This window comes from Ursus americanus, chromosome 3 (assembly GCF_024610735.1).
Source record: "Ursus americanus isolate L20-20 chromosome 3, mUrsAme1.1.p, whole genome shotgun sequence".
Taxonomy (NCBI): Eukaryota; Metazoa; Chordata; class Mammalia; order Carnivora; family Ursidae; genus Ursus; species Ursus americanus.
In genome coordinates, this window is record NC_142129.1 from 73,483,901 (window position 1) to 73,500,673 (window position 16,773).

The following is a 16,773-nucleotide window of genomic DNA, read 5'->3' on the forward strand; positions in this document are numbered from 1 at the left end:
CACAGTGGTGTGAATTTATATTTCAGATCTGCATGAGTATTGTCTGTGGTTCAGATTCTCAGGGAGTTGTTTTTTCGTCCCTTTACTTGATGCCAGGGTTGAGACGCACGAGTTCCCCTGCTGTCACTCTCCCTGGGGTGTGTGCTTATTATCCTGAGGCTGTAGTCCTTTGGGTCCCAGCTGTATATGGAGTGTCCTACCAAACTCCTTAATGCTACATAAAATAACAGAAAAACACTAACTTCTCCCAATTAATAACATCCTAAATTTGATGACTGATAATTTTTTAAAAAGGGATTATTATTAGCAATACAAATTATAATTCTGTATGGGATATAACATTAGTAAGGAGGGAAAAGACATTGTGGGAGTTAAGGCCAGTCTTCAGAACTTAGATAAATCGATCATTTTAGTTCAGTAAAAGTTTAAAGGAATTGAGTTTTATATTTTTTTCCTAAAGAAGATGGGGATCAGGGGCGCCCGGGTGGCTCAGTCCTTAAGCGTCTGCCTTCGGCTCAGGGCGTGATCCCAGGGTTCTGGGATCGAGCCCCACATCGGGCTCCCTGCTCGGCTGGGAGCCTGCTTCTTCCTCTCCCACTCCCCCTGCTTGTGTTCCCTCTCTCGCTGGCTGTCTCTCTGTCAAATGAATAAATAAAATCTTAAAAAAAGATGGGGATCAAATTTTTATTATGAGAATAAGCAAATGGGCACACACAACTATATTCAGAGGTTCATTTTATGTGTGACATCATTTCTTCAAAAGATATTTGTTATTGGGATGTGTCTTTGAAAAGATATTCTCTCCTAGCGAACTGAAAATTAGTTTTGCCTTTAAATCAAGAGTAGACTCAGGACTACAACATGCTGGTCTTGTTTTCTTTCCACACGTGCTGTGCTACACTCTGGGTTTTCAATAGTTAATTGGAAATAGAAGAACTTTTCCCTTTTAGGATCCTTAGTCCAAAGAATAAAGTGGAGATAAAGGGAAGGGAGCAAAGTAGAAAGGAAGATAAGAAAGAAATTACTGAAGAAATTAATGAAATTTCAGCTTTTAAAACGTGCTATGAAAGAAACAAGTAGTGTGCTGATGAAGGTGAGGAGGGAAGTTTTACTTTAACCATGGCAGTCAGGGGAGCCCTCTTTGAGAAAGTTTCGTCTAGGCTGAGACTTGAAGGATGATGAAAAGCCTACACTGGTGGGGGGAGGGATAGAAGAGTCTTCCAGATTTCCTGAGGTGGCAAACTTTGGTATGTTCTAGAAATTACTGTAAGGCTTGTATGCCTGGAGCTCTGTTGAGTGAGGGGAGATGGAGACGAAAGGGTGTTGAAGATGGTGGAGCTATGGAGGAGTTAGGATTTGACTCCAAGGGCACAGAAAAGCAGTTGAGGGTCTTAAACAAAGGAATGAGTACCCACATTATGTTTTAAGATGATTTCTCTGTCTATAATGGGTTTGATACATGGAGGAGAGCAGTTAAAGATTGGAGGCAGGGAGACTGGTAGAAAGGCTGTTGTTGTAAGTCCCGGGTGAAAGGTTTATGGTGCCCTGATGTGGACTGCAGGCAGGAGAGGGGAGACAGTACCTAGATTTCAAATGTAATTTGGAAGTAGGGTTGCTAAAACTATTCTTAGGCCAAATATAATCCTTCAGTTTCCTTTTTAGTTCTTTCCCTTCCTTTCTCTGCTTTTGCTTGGACAAGTAATTAAGATCTTAGTCGGACTTTCTCTTCCAATTAACAGATGCAGGAGGAAGCTGGCTCTCTTAGAATGGAAATTTAACCAGAATTTAGAATGAATTCAGTTCCGTAGTATAAGAATAGTTTTATTCTCCTTAGTTTTAAAATGATATTTTTCTCTCTTGTGTATGTCTTACTGCTTAGTATTGATTTCTCTGCTTAACTAAAATTGTTTCTTGCTCTTGTAAGTGGTTGGTTGTGTCACTGATAAATATTTTCATAATATTTAAAAAGAATTTTTTTAAACATCAGTGTTTTTGTTATGTATCTTTAATCCATTTTAGGAACTGTGACTTTAATTACCAATCTTATACTAATGCTTTTAATGAGTAGGTGATTTTAATATGTGGTTTTGTAGTGTGGTATTTTTATCAAAACATAAATCAAAAAGCCTTTGTAAAAGTAGTATTGTTGATGTCTCCTTCCTCCTTATGCTTTTCCTTTTTTCATTTATCTTTTCTTGTATCTAAATGATTTTCTTCCTTGTTGCTTCTTGCTCTGAAAATGTTTCCTCTGGCAGCATGGTACAACAACATATCAGTGAAGTGAGTTCTGCATTAATCTCGGTAAGCAAGAACTGACGTAAAGAAAGTAACAGTAAAGGTGTGAGTCATATGCATTAAAGTTCCTTATTTGTAATTATGTATTGTTGATGCCTAGTAATACCTTTTGTCTCAGGTCAACTCAAAAAGTGAGAAATAGATCAACCATTGAAACACATTACTCAAAAATAATTTTTTTGCTCTAGTATTGTAACTGACAAGTTAGGGATACACATTTTTGCAGAGAGAAACTCTAATAGTGTGTTACTATTGTATCACTCTAAAGTTCTGTTTAAATTTGGTCTTTGGTGGGTATAGTAGTCATGCGAGTTTTATTTGGCAGGCTTTCAACTGGTAAAGTAGCTAGTTAAAAAAAGTCATGAAGGCAAGCAATCCCCATGCTTTTAACTGAGCAGAACTTGAACTCTGCTGTACATTCCAACTAAGGGAGTGAATCCTCCAGAGAAAATTAATATAATACTATATATTTGTATAGTCATGCTTTTATGGATCAAGGACCTCAAAGTATTAATTTTATGTGGAAGTAAGTTCTTTCTATGCTTATGAACTTTTTCTTTCTGCAAGACAATGTTCTAAGTTCCCAGGGAGACGTGATTAAGAGGATAAAGACAGGTTTAAGACTCAATTATAATCTGTCCTATTTCTCTAATAATTTTACCTTAATTCTATATTTACAAAGATTCTTCTTAAGAGACATGGAACTAAGCTAATGGGGCCTGCGTTAAGAAAAAAGAAAAAGAAAAAGGATCTTCCTTAATGTTTCCTTAAACATTTCAGCTATTTGAAGTCTTTACTTGTGTTGAGCACTTTCTAGCCTTATATTTGCTTTTTATTATTAAACTTAAAAGGCATGCAGATTTTGAAGGGAAAACATAAATGTTTCCATAGCTTCTCTTTTGTCTTGCCTATGAAACAGTGCAAGTTCTAGAAGTTTACTAAACACTATTTCATGTGTTTCACTATTACTAAGGCCAGAGAAGAAGCTTTAGAATACTTTCCCCCAGATAATTTAATCTCTGTGGAAGTAAGCCTCAGTTTACTCTTCTACAAGAAGGGATTAAAATAGTGCTAACACCATAGGGTCAATGTATGAACAAATGGAGAAAATAGACATTAAGCACCTACCACAGGTTTGGGCACATTCTAAGTACTTAACAACCATCATGCTATCTCAGCTTTTTTCATATGATTTATGAGTATATGTGATAGTTTTTGTTACTTCTCCCAGGTATAACAAAAATTTAGAAGAAGCTAAAAGAATTGGGATAAAGAAAGCTATCACGGCCAACATTTCTATTGGTGCTGCTTTCCTGTTGATCTATGCATCATATGCTCTGGCATTCTGGTATGGGACCTCCTTGGTCCTCTCCAATGAATATTCTATTGGACAAGTACTCACTGTAAGTGATGTTATTTTAAGAAATGAGTCTCGTAAAAATTCCAATGAAGTTGAGTGATGTTGGCTTGAGTGATGTTGGAGAATAGGTATTGAAGAACTGTTGAATAATACCAAGAGCCATGTGCTACTAGATTAAAAAGTGGAAAGAAAATTAGATATGTTGAGTGTCTTTTTTGCAGACCTCTTGCACAGTTTGTCTTATAGGCTAAATAATATTAACATCACTAATCTCTATAGCGTGAAATCTCATTTCTTGAGGTTATTTCTTTGTGGCAGTCTCAATGCTAAGCATTTTTTATTTTCTGATTGACTATTCACAACTATTGATAAATGGCAAAATACACTGTTTAACTGTTTTTCAAATTCTTTTGAATGACAGTCATTCAATGCAAAGTTACGGAAGTATTAATTGTTACTCTTCCTTAAAGAATATTCTGTTTGGAGGTTCTCTGCCTTATAGAACTTTGTACAAGCACAGAAAGCTTGCCATTTGATGCTATCCTCTTTTATTTAAAAATGGTGAAATCGTTCATAAACCAAACCCAATCTGTATCGTGATCTAATAAAGTACATACTATTAGAAGAGTCACTGAGTTCCTTTTTCATAGGCTAAGCACAAGTGTATTGTCGGTAACACACTGTATTTCTTGAGTCCCTTAAAACAGTTTCCTTTCTCAAGAACCAGATTTGTAATGTGGATATAATAATTGTGTCATCCAAAATGTGCAAGGCTATTTAGTTAAGAATGGCTTTTACCCAAAAGCTTTTATTAGGATAGTAATGCTATTGGTGAACCTAGGTTGTAATAAGACATGTGTTCTACTTAATTGTGATGTAGATATGCAGTTTAAAATCTTGTATTCACTGATCCCAGAACTGCCTCACAAACTGTAATAAGCATGCAGAATCTGAGTAAGAGCGTGGGGTTTGAAATCAGGATGACTTGGCTCCAATTCCAGCTACTTATTTACTGCATGATTTGGGGTGGCCACGTAGACTTTTCAAGTTTCTGCTACCTCTTTTACCAAACGGAAATGGCAGGAATACTTTGCCATAACTTATAGTGTAGTTCTAAGTTCTAACTGAGAAAATGAATACAGAATCACTTAGCAAAATTTCTTCTGTGTAAATTACTGGGTAATTCCTGTGTGATTTAGAAAGAAATGAATAATAATATTAGTTCTCTGTAACCCTGAAGAAAAACAACTTCATTTGGGCAAAATGAAAAAAAAAAAAACCAAAAATACACCAAAACCCAAAAAACCTGTTTATCAGACCTCAAAGAGAACACAGTCTGGTAGAAGAAAAGAAGACAACCGGATCAAGAATAATGCCCTAGATGTGCGCTTTATCATTTACAAAATATTTTTGTATGCACTGTTTCACTTGATACACTCTAAGGTTGCCAGGTCAGGAAAACAGACTCCTGCCTAGTTTGGCAAATGAAGAAATCGAAGCCTGGAGAGTCTAGGAGAATTGGCTGAAGACATATAGCCAGTTAGGGCTTATCCACAATTTGGACCTTGGTCTCCTGACACTCCTTTTGATGTTTGTTTCCCCTATGCCCTGCTGACAATCTAAACCAAAGTAATTAGCCATTAAATAAATATATATTCTATTATATTCTGGTCCGGTGGAACTTGTACCATTGTTTCACTGAGCAAGTAGACTAATTCTGTATTGTAAATCAAAAAGGATTTAAACTTTTAAAATGTTTTTGACACGCAGGACTCATAAGCTGGCTTGCCAGTTTAAAAGTTAATTAGCAAAGCTAATAATAATAATAAAATTTAATTAGCTATGTTAGAAGAAAGATGTATGAAAAAATTGTAATAAACACTAAGTAACTTGATGATTTTCCTTCACATCCGTCAGGTCTTCTTTTCTGTATTAATTGGGGCTTTTAGTATCGGACAGGCATCTCCAAGCATTGAAGCATTTGCAAACGCAAGAGGAGCAGCTTATGAAATCTTCAAGATAATTGATAACGTAAGTCTGGGCTAGCCATTTATCCGTCTACAAGTTTTTCTAATTAAAAGTTACTTTCTTTATCGCTTTATCCAACTCACCACAAGTGTTACTAAAAATAGCTATTGTAACCTAGTCATCTTCTGAAAATTTTATTCTGTTTAGAAACCAAGCATTGACAGCTATTCGAAGAACGGACATAAACCAGATAATATTAAGGGAAATTTGGAATTCAAAAATGTTCACTTCAGTTACCCATCGCGAAAAGAAGTTAAGGTACAATGATACATGATTAATCAGTGATTCAACCATGTATTGGATGAAGTTTCTGATACTTTAGTGATTTAAAAATTGCCTGAAGGGCAATTTATATTTATGTATATTTATATTTGTATATTTATAAATGTATATTTAAACCTAGTTTTGACTGGAACTGTCAGTTTGTAGTCCCAGGGTCTGTGTATCGCCCTTACATTTATTTCTCATTTGTTCTGTTAGATCTTGAAGGGCCTCAGCCTGAAGGTTGAGAGCGGGCAGACGGTGGCGCTGGTCGGGAATAGCGGCTGCGGGAAGAGCACGACGGTGCAGCTGTTGCAGAGGCTCTATGACCCCACGGACGGCATGGTGAGGTGGTTCTTGCTGAATGCGATGCTGCAGCGATCAGCAGTTACCCTGGCCCGTCTCACATTCCAAATCTGCAATGCACGGAAATCACGCTTCCTTTTTATTTCAGGTCTGTATTGATGGACAGGACATTAGGACCATAAACGTCAGGCACCTTCGGGAAATTACTGGCGTGGTGAGTCAGGAACCTGTGTTGTTTGCCACCACCATAGCTGAAAACATTCGCTATGGCCGCGAAAATGTCACCATGGAAGAGATCGAGAAAGCCGTCAAGGAAGCCAACGCCTATGACTTTATCATGAAACTCCCTAACGTAAGTCCCTCTCCATCTTTGCCGTGCTAGAGGTTCAAAGACCAGAATGCTGGCCTAATGCAGGAGAAGTTAGGAATCTACTGTACACAAGAGGAAATTCCTAAGAAGAGAAATCAAGATGACTTCAGATTTTAAAGCTCTAGCACCATCAGCTCGTACTAGGCATATTTGTAAAAATTGGGGTTGGTTATTGCTGAGTTTTAAGGAACTGGATCCTTTGTGGGTTGTTTATGGGATTACTTCCCATCTTAAAATGTAGGTGACATAGTTTGTTCTTTTGCTAACCGCCCCTCCCCCTTTATTTTCTATGTTGCAGAAATTTGACACCCTGGTTGGAGAGAGGGGCGCCCAGCTGAGCGGCGGACAGAAGCAAAGAATCGCCATTGCTCGGGCCCTGGTTCGCAACCCCAAGATCCTCCTGCTGGACGAGGCCACGTCAGCCCTGGACACTGAAAGTGAAGCAGTAGTTCAGGTGGCCCTGGATAAGGTCTGTGAACCTCAATTTACACCAACCTAATTTGTAAGCATAAGGATATCCCACTGTTAATTCTTCTCAAAAATTATTTTTTAAAAAGGACATTTCTGATGATTCCTAAAGTGACCCTGTCAAGTATCAAAATCACATCTCCAGTCCTCTTTGGATGTGTTCATTTAATTTCTATTTATTTCTGTTCTTTTTAAGTAGAAATGAATAAACTTTCACTGAAAGATACTTGCAAAACTTTAAAATTAAATGAGAAAGAGAGATACAAATGAAAATTGGTCTTTGTTGTGATCTTGAAAACTTGGCTGTAGAGATAACCCTGTTTAGGTTTCTGTTTTTGCTATTGTCAACAAGAGGAAAATATAATGAAGGTTCACATTTAATTTCCAAAACATTAAATACCTATGAGAAATGGGAAACCTCTTGTCCTCAGGAAAGGGGCAGAGAACTGATGATCTTGGAAACTTACCTGGGCTGTGAAATGTCCTTGAAGTCAACAGAGTTTGACCTTCCTGCAATCCTTGAGTTCACATGACTCATTCACCAAATCAGATTTGAGTACTTACACTGAGCTAGGCGCTGTTTGCTTGGTCTCTGGTATGTATTGGTAACCAGCCTAGCTCTGTGAGGACAGGGAATATGAAGACCTCTTTTTTAGTTTTTATTTAAATTCCAGTTCATTAACAAACAGTATAATATTAGTTTCAGGTGTACAATATAGTGATTCAACACTTTCATACATCACCTGGTGTTCATCACAACAAGTGTGCTCCTTAATCCACATCACCTGTTTCACCCATCCTCCCACCCACCTCCCCTCCGGTAACCATCAGTTAGTTCTCTAGTTAACAATCTGTTTCTTGGTTTGCTTCCCTCTTTGTTTTCCCTCTGCTTATTTGTTTTGTTTCTTAAATTCCACATATGAGTGAAATACAGTATTTGTCTTTCTCTGACTGACTTATTTCACTTAGCATAATACACTCTAGCTCCATCCACGTCATTGCAAATGGCAAGATTTCATTCTTTTTATGGCTGAGTAATATTCTTTTGTATACCTGTACCACCTCTTCTCTATCCATTCATCAGTTGATGGACACTTGGGCTGTTTCCATAGTTTGGCTATCGTTGATAATGCTGCTATAAACACTGGGGGGCATGTATCCCTTTGAATTAATATTTTTGTATCCTTTGGGTCAATACCTAGTAGTGCAGTGGCTGGGTCATAGTGTAGTTCCATTTTTAACTTTTTGAGGAAGTTCCATACTGTCTTCCACAGTGACTGCACCAGTTTGCATTCCCACCAGCAGTGCACAAGTGTTCCTTTTTCTCCACATCCTCACCAACACCTGTCCTTTCTTGTGTTGTTGATTTTAGCCATTCTGACAGGTGTGAGGTGATATCACACTGTAGTTTTGTAATTCCCTGATGATGAGTGATGTTGAGCAGCTTTTCATGTGTCTACTGGTCATCTGTATGTCTTCTTTGGAAAAATGTCTATTCGTATCTTCTGCCCATTTTTTATTGGATTATTCATTTTCTGAGTATTGAGTTTTATAATTCTTTATATATTTTGGATACTAACCCTTTATCAGATATGTGATTTGCAAATACCTTCTACCATTCAGTAGGTTGCCTTTTAGTTTTAGTTGATTATTTCCCTCACTGTGCAGAAGTTTTTATTTTGATCAAGTCTTAGTAGTTTATTTTTGCTTTTGTTTCCCTTGCCTGAGGAGACATATCTAGGAAAAAATTTCTATAGCTGATGTTAAAGAGGTTTACTACCTTTGTTTTCCTCTAGGATTTTTATGATTTCAAGTCTCAAATTTAGGTATTTAATCCATTTTGAATTTATTTTTGCGTCTGGTATAAGAAAGTGGTCCAGCTTGATTCTTTTGTATGTTGCTATCCAGTTTTCCCAACACTATTTGTTGGAGACTTTTTCCCATGGGATATTCTTTCCTGCTTTGTCAAAGGTTAATTGACCATATAGTTGTGGGTTCATTTCTGACTTGGATGCTTTTAATTTCCTTTTGTTGTCTGATTGCTGAGGCTAGGACTTCCAGTACTATGTTGAACAATAGCGGTGAGAGTGGATATCCATGTCATGTTCCTGACCTTAGGGGAAAAGCTCTCAGTTTTTCCCCATTGAGGATGGTATGAGCTGTGGGTCTTTCATATATGGCTTTTATGATGTTGAAGTGTGTTCCCTCTAAACCTACTTTGTTCAGGGTTTTTATCACAAATGGATGTTTTCCTTTGTCACATGCTTTTTCTATGTCTACTGAAATGAAATGAAATGGTTCTTATCCTTTCTTTTGTTAATGTGTTGTGTTGATTGATTTGAGAATATTGAACAACCCTTGCAACCCAGGAATAAATCTCGATTAATCATGGTGAATGATTTTTTAAATATATTGCTGGATTTGGTTTGCTAGTATTCTATTGAAAAGTTTTGCATTCATGTTCATCAGGGATATTGGTCTATAATTCTCCTTTTTAGTGGAGTCTGTATCTGGTTTTAGTATCAGGGTAATGCTGGCCTCATAGAATGAGTTTGGAAGTTTTCCTTCTGTTTCTGTTATTTTGAAACAGTTTCAGAAGGATGGGTATTAACTCTTCTTTAAATGTTTGGTAGCATTCCCTTGGGAAGCCATCAGGCCCTGGACTCTTGTTTGTTGGGAGATTTTTGATGACTGCTTCAATTTCTTTGCTGGTTATGGGTCTGTTCAAGTTTTCTATTTCTTCCTGTTTCAGTTTTGGTAGTTGATGTGTTTCTAGGAATTTTTCCATTTCTTCCAGATTGCCCAATTTGTTGGCATATAGATGCTCATAATATTCTCTTATAATTGTTTGTATTTCTGCGGTGTTGGTTGTGATCTCTCCTCTTTTGTTTGCAATTTTGCTTGGGTCCTTTCTCTTTTCTTTTTGATAAGTCTTGCTAGAGGTTTATCAATTTCGTTGATTTTTTTTCAGAGAACCAGTTCCTGGTTTCATTGACCTATTCTGTTGGGTTTTTTTAGTTTCTATATCATTTATTTCTGCTCTAGTCTTTGTTATTTCCTTCCTTCTGCTGGTTCTAGGATTCATTTGTTGTTGTTTTTCTAGCTTCTTTAGGTGTAAGGTTAGGTTGTTGAGGTAAGCCTGTATTGCTATATACTTCCCTCTAAAACTGCTTTTGCTGTATCCCAAAGGTTTTGGACTGTTTTGTTTTCATTTTCATTTGTTTCCATGAATTTTTTAATTTCCTCTTTGATTTGTTCTTCAGTAGCATGTTCTTTAACCCTTAATGTATTTGTGGTCTTTCCAAATTTTTTCTTGTGGTTGATTACTAGTTTCATTGTGCACTGTTAGAAAAGGTGTATGGTATGATTTCAGTCTTTTTGTATTTGTTGAGGCCTCTTTTGTTGCCCAATATGTGATCTGTTCTAGAGAATATCCCATGTGCCCTTGAAAAATATGTATTCTGCTGTTTTAGGATGGGATGTTCTGAATACATATGTTAAGTCCATCTGGTCCAGTATGTCATTCAAAGCCATTGTTTCCTTGTTGTCTTCTGCATGCATGATCTGTTCATTGATGTAAGTGGGGTGTTAAAGTTCCCCTATTACTATTGTACTATCAATTAGTATCTTTATGTTATTAATTTTTTATATATATTTGGGTGCTCACTTGTTGGGTACATAGATATTTATAGCTGTTATATCTTTTTGTTGGAATGTCTTCTTTATGGTTGTATAATGCCCTTCTTTGTCTCTTTTCACAGTCTTTGTTTTAAAGTCTGGTTTATCCGATATAAGGATTGCTACTCTAGCTTTCTTTTGACATCCATTTGCATGATAAATGTTTTTCCATCCCCTCACTTTCAATCTGTAGGTGTCTTTAGGTCTAAAATGAGTCTCTTGTAGGCAGCATAAAGATGGGTTTTGTATATTTATCCATTCTCATACCCTTTGTCTTTTGATTGAGTGTTTAGTCCATTTACATTAAAAGAATTATTGATAGGTATGTATTTATTTTCATTTTATTACTTGCTTTGTCATTGTTTGCAGAGATTTTCTCTAATCCTTTCTTGTCTTTGTCACTTTTGGTCTCTCCTTTGCACTCAAAGAGTCCCCCTTAATATTTCTTGCAGGGCTGGTTTAGTGGTCACAAATTCCTTTAGTTTTGTTTGTCTAGGATATTTTTAATCACTCCTTCTATTCTGAATGGTAGCCTTGGTGGATAGAGTATTTTTGGTTGCACATTTTTCCCATTCAGCACCTTGAATATATAATGCTGCTCCCTTCTGGCTTGCCAAGTTTTTGTTGAGAGATCTACAGCTAGCCTTATGGGTTTTCACTTGTAAGTTAAGGACTTCTTTTGTCTTGTTGCTTTTAAGATTTTTAAAAATCACTGTATTTTGCAAATTTAATTACAATATGTTTTTGTGTGGGCCTGCTTTTGTTGATTTTGATGGGAGTTCTCTGTTCCTTCTGGATCTGGACATCTGTTTCCTTCCCCAGATTAGGGAAGTTCTCTGCTATTGTTTCTTGAAATAAATTTTCTGCCCCCTTTTCTCTCTCTCCTTCTAGGACTCCTATAAAATGAATGTTATTATGTTTGATGAAATCACTGAGTTCCCTCAGTCTATTCTCATGTTCCATAATTTTTCTTTTTCTCTTTTGTTCAGCTTCATTATTTTCCATTATTTTGTCTTCAAGGTCACTAATTCATTCCTCTGCTTCTCCCAGTATGCTGTTCATTGCATCAAACCTGTTTCCAAACTCGTTTATTGCATTCTTCATCTCTAATTCTTTTTTAACTTCTTTATCTCTGTGGTAAGGGTCTCCCTGATGTCTTCTATTCTTTTTTTAAAACTTTAAAAAGCTCAGTGAGTATCCTTATGATTGTTGCTTTAAATTCCCCATCAGGCATGTTACTTATATCTGTTTTGCTTATTTCTCTGGCTGTGGCCTTGATTTGTTCTTTCATTTCAGATAAATTCCTCCATCTTGGCATTTTGTCTAAGTCTCTGCCTTCTTGCTACAAAAACCATTTATGTCTCCTGCTTCTGGAAAATAATGGCTTTATGAAGAAGAGGTCATACACTACCCAGGACCTGGTCCTTCAGGGAGTGTCTCTGATGTGTGCTGCATGTACTCTGCTGTTGCATTTTGGCCGCTCTATCCTTCGGGCCAGTCCTTTGCAGAGGCTCTTCTTGCCTGCTGTAGGCATTGTTTGGTCCCTGGCCTGAATGTGGCATGTTTTAACTAGGTGTGCTCTGGTCTGCTTGCAAAACGAGACCTCACACCAACTCCATCAGAACTGAGACCCTGTAGCACTCTCTGGTTGGGAGAGGTGGAGTAGGCAGGGGTTTGTGCTGGTTTTCTGGAGGAGGAGTTCACCATGCTCAGACTGAGGCAAGCCTGACTTAGAAGGGCAGTCCTGCCAGAGCACAGGAGGGTGGGGCTTGGTTTAAGCAAGTTAGGCAGCCATTGTCTGAGCTGAGCTGCTTTCCTCAGGTGGCTGGCTTTGTGTTTATGCTGAGAGGTAGGGAAGGGAAGTGGTGCCAGCCAGCTCCTTTGTTCCCAACGAGGTATCTCCTCAAAGACTGCCTCTCAGGAAAGCACTTCTAGAATACAGAGTAATCTCCCTACTGTGTGCCCCAGACATTTTTCAGATTGCTGTTTCCACACTGTCTTAGACTTCTTTGCCTGCCTTCTCTCCGGTAGCAGTGAAGTGCCCTCCTGGCTTTATCCCATCTAAGCCTGCTGAACTTTAAAACTTCAGGCTTTAGAGATGTGGTGCAGGCAGGGGCTTGTGCTGGTCTTCTGGGGGAAGGGGTTCACCACACTGGGACTGAGAGAAGCTTGACTGAAAAGGGCATCCCCGCCAGAGCACAGGAGCTTGATGTAAGTTAGGCAGCCTGTGTTAGCAGTGCACTGCTTCTTGCAGGTGGCTCTGTGTTTATGCCAAGATCAGGGGAGGGAAATGGCACCAGCCATCTCCTGTTCCCCGAATGGAGTCTCTGTGAACACTGCCTCTTGGGGATGCACTTTGTGAAGAGTGAATAATATCCCCCCAGTGTACCCCAAGCATTTTTCAGATCACTACTTCCACACTATCTCCTCCAAGGTTGTTTGTCTGTCTTCTTTCCAGGACCAGTGCAGTGCCCTCCAAGCTTTATCATAGCCAACTCCACTGACCTTTAAAACTCCAGGCTTTAAGCCCCGGTGGTTGCAAGAACTCACAAAATTCAGTCCATCTTGTTTTCCAAGCCAATGGCTTTCGGGAAACATTCTCCTTGTGCAATCCCTGTGTGCTCCTCTCCGCCCCCCACCATCTCTCTCACATGCGCACATGCCTTTTTCTGCAACCATGACTCCCTCTTCACTGCAGCACTTGTGATCTGTTTCCCCCTAAGTCACATCTCCTCACTTCCGACCTTCTTAATGGGGCCTCTTCTCTCTCCTTAGTTGTGGAGTTTGTTCTGTCAGTCTTTAGGTTGATTTCTGGGATATCTAGGATGATATGACAGTTATCTAGCTGTGTTTGTGGGAAAAGGTGAACCTAGGGTCTTCCTACTCCACCACCATCTTCCTCTCCTAGGAGTAGAATTCAAAGTAGAATTCAAAGTTGAATTCTCACAGTAGAATTCAAAGATGAACTCATATTTGTTCCAGCTCTCCCCTTCTCTAATAACAAAACAACACTACTGGATGTTCCTTTAAACATCCTGTCAATGTGTTCAATAGGAGGGAAAAGCAAGTTACTAAAAATTGAGTGAACCAAAATAGAGGTAGGTGGGATAGTGGCTGCTATTTCCCCTTTCACTTTGGTTATCTGTAATTTTACGTCTGTGTTTTCTTATTATTCTATAATGAAAGTATGTATTAAATTATAAATTAAAATGATTTAAAAAATACTTTTGCATTAAAAATACTTTTCCTTGAGGAACACCTGGGTGGCTCAGTTGGTTGAGCGTCTGACTCTTGATTTCAGCTCTGGTCACAATCTCGGAATCGTGAGATTGAGCCCCGTGTAGGGCTCTGCACTGGGCATGGAGTATACTTAAGATTCTCTCTCCCTCTCCCTCTGCCCTTCCCCTCTTCTCCACCCCCCAAAAATACATTAACTATTAAAAAAGTACTTTTCCTTTAGAATGTAAATTTTGGAGGGAGAATTCCACATGCCCCCTTTTCTTAAAAACACCTGAAGAATTGATCCATTATCTTCTCTACCTTCTAGTTGCTACCACCTAATTTTTCTACATGTATTGCTTTTTCCCGTCAGAGTTTTCCACTTGTCTTTTTTATATTGATCCTAATACCTCTTGTTGTTAGTTTGAGGATTTTATTGCTAGTTCCTGGAGAGAGATACAAAGTCACAAAAGTCATAAGCCTTGGGGAAAGTTACAGAGGTGAAAGAAATCTTAGACAAGTTCTGGTTCCATATTAACTCTGTTAACTTCTGTTTCATATTAAACAAAAATGACACTGGGCATTTAAAAACATTTGCATAGCTCTTCAGTTTTTCTGTAATGCTTCTACCTAGGAATAAGTAACATTTATTAGATACTTACTGTATATATATCACAATGCTTTGTGTACATTATATTATTTGGTCATCACAACTACTTGAAGAATAGAGTACTAATATTATCTCCATTTTATATGTGAATAAACTGAGCCTCACACAGGGTAAAAGATTTGGATAAAATTGTGGAATTCGTAAATGTCAGAGCTACGATTTGAGTTCAGATCAATGTGGCACTGAAGACTGGACTTTGCTGCCTCACACTGATTGCCCATCTTAATCATCCAGAAGTTCTGTGAGATGGGACGCTAGGCGTCCCCAGACCAGTGCTGTCTAGTCTGTACTAATACCACACACTGGCCTGGGTCTGCTCTGATTGGCCAGGGCTTGGACTGCAGCATTTTTTACTTCGTATAAGCCCCTGATTATTATTGTAAACTTGGGCTGATAGAGGTTAAGTAAAATTCTCAGAAGCTTACCTAATATTGATATGTGACTATCATATTTGTGTTAATATTTATTATAATAAAACATTATTTTAAACTGTTATCAATTGACTATATATTTATTAAAGCCGATATAGCTTAGATGGTTTTTATAATATCCAAGGCATTGGCATTCAATAAATATAAATTGAATGAATTTTTGCCTGTAATCGTTCATGTATTCAAAAACCTCATTTTTCTCTCTTTAGGCCAGGAAAGGCCGGACCACCATTGTGATAGCTCATCGTTTGTCTACAGTTCGTAATGCTGATGTCATTGCTGGCTTTGATGATGGAGTCATTGTGGAGAAAGGAAGTCATGATGAACTCATGAGAGAGAAAGGCATTTACTTCAAGCTTGTCACAATGCAGGTATAGTCCAGCTCTAGAGTTTTCATGCAGTAACTTAGGGACAAACTGATTTTGTGTATTTAGAACTACAAATAAACATTACTTGACTTGATAATCTTGATAGGCAAGAAAAATACTTGGGGAATTCAGACCAGGTTTTTCTTCCCATTTAAAAAAGGGAAAATAAAGAAGGGTAATTAGAGAAAATTAAAACTTTAAAAAGGTTTAAAGGTAATCTATCCACTGTAATAGCCACTAGTCTCATGTGGCTCTTGAACACTTCAGTGGCAATTACTCTGAATTGAAAATGTATTCCAGATTCCAAAGACGTGGTACAAAAGAAGAATGCAAACTATCTCACTAAGTTTTGACAATGATTACATGTTGAAATGCTAATATCTTGGATACATTAGGTTAAATAAAATGCAGAGTAAAAATGGATTTATCTCTCGCATTTTTTAACATGGCTACTGAGAAAATTTTAAATGACAGACGTGGGTCACAGAATGGTGTGTACCATATTTCCATCGATAGCACTAGCCCAAAGCAAATATTATTGAGCCCCAAACACCCACAAAAAGGAGATGACAAGGTAAGATACAAGGAAAAGATGTCATGTTATTTCAGTATATTCAGCGGCAGTCCCCCTTCAGTGATTTTAATTTTCAAATAGATCACACATTTACACACTACTCCCCCAGTAGCAGTTTAACTTTATCCTTTCCTACAATGATGTAAATTACCACTTTCCTTGATAGCTGATGTTTGGCAATTAATTTTCACTTGTTTTCTGAGCCTAACCTGCTTATGCTTATTTCTTGTTTATTTTAGACAAGTGGAAATGAAATTGAATTAGAAAATGGAACTGGTGAATCCAAAAGTGAAATTGATGCCTTGGAAATGTCTCCAAAGGATTCAGGATCCAGTTTAATAAGAAGAAGATCAACCCGCAAGAGTATACATGCCCCACAAGGCCAGGACAGAAAGCTTGGTACAAAAGAGGACTTGGTACGGAGAGGATGTAGAGTTATGCCTTCAGCCCTCCCTCTGGGCTAGCATTGGGGTGGCAGGAGTAGGAGCAAAAGTTATCCAGAATTCTCCTGTCCTATTCCCAAAACGTTCCACAAACCAAAATCTCAACATTTTAGGCTCAGAAATTTATGAATGAGAATTTATAAGACAATTTTAGAATTAGAATTTATAATGTAAAGATATTCTTTTTTTAAGAGACTTATTTATTCCTTTGAGAGTGAGTGCATGAAAGGTAGGGGTGGGGGAAGGGGGAAGACAGAGGGAGAGGGAGAAGAGACTCCCTGCTGAGCACAGAGCCTGACACA

General features: G+C 37.9%; 1 protein-coding gene across 1 annotated transcript in view; it reads left to right on the top strand.

Moving 5' to 3' along the window:
- Positions 1-16,773, top strand: part of ABCB1 (ATP binding cassette subfamily B member 1) — a 97,255-nt gene that overhangs the window by 43,094 nt on the left and 37,388 nt on the right. The window contains exons 9-16 of the mRNA XM_045793339.2: positions 3,527-3,698; positions 5,573-5,686; positions 5,831-5,941; positions 6,164-6,289; positions 6,399-6,602; positions 6,919-7,089; positions 15,296-15,457; positions 16,268-16,444. Coding sequence (XP_045649295.2) covers positions 3,527-3,698; positions 5,573-5,686; positions 5,831-5,941; positions 6,164-6,289; positions 6,399-6,602; positions 6,919-7,089; positions 15,296-15,457; positions 16,268-16,444 — 1,237 coding nt within the window. The remainder of the gene's footprint in view (positions 1-3,526; positions 3,699-5,572; positions 5,687-5,830; positions 5,942-6,163; positions 6,290-6,398; positions 6,603-6,918; positions 7,090-15,295; positions 15,458-16,267; positions 16,445-16,773) is intronic.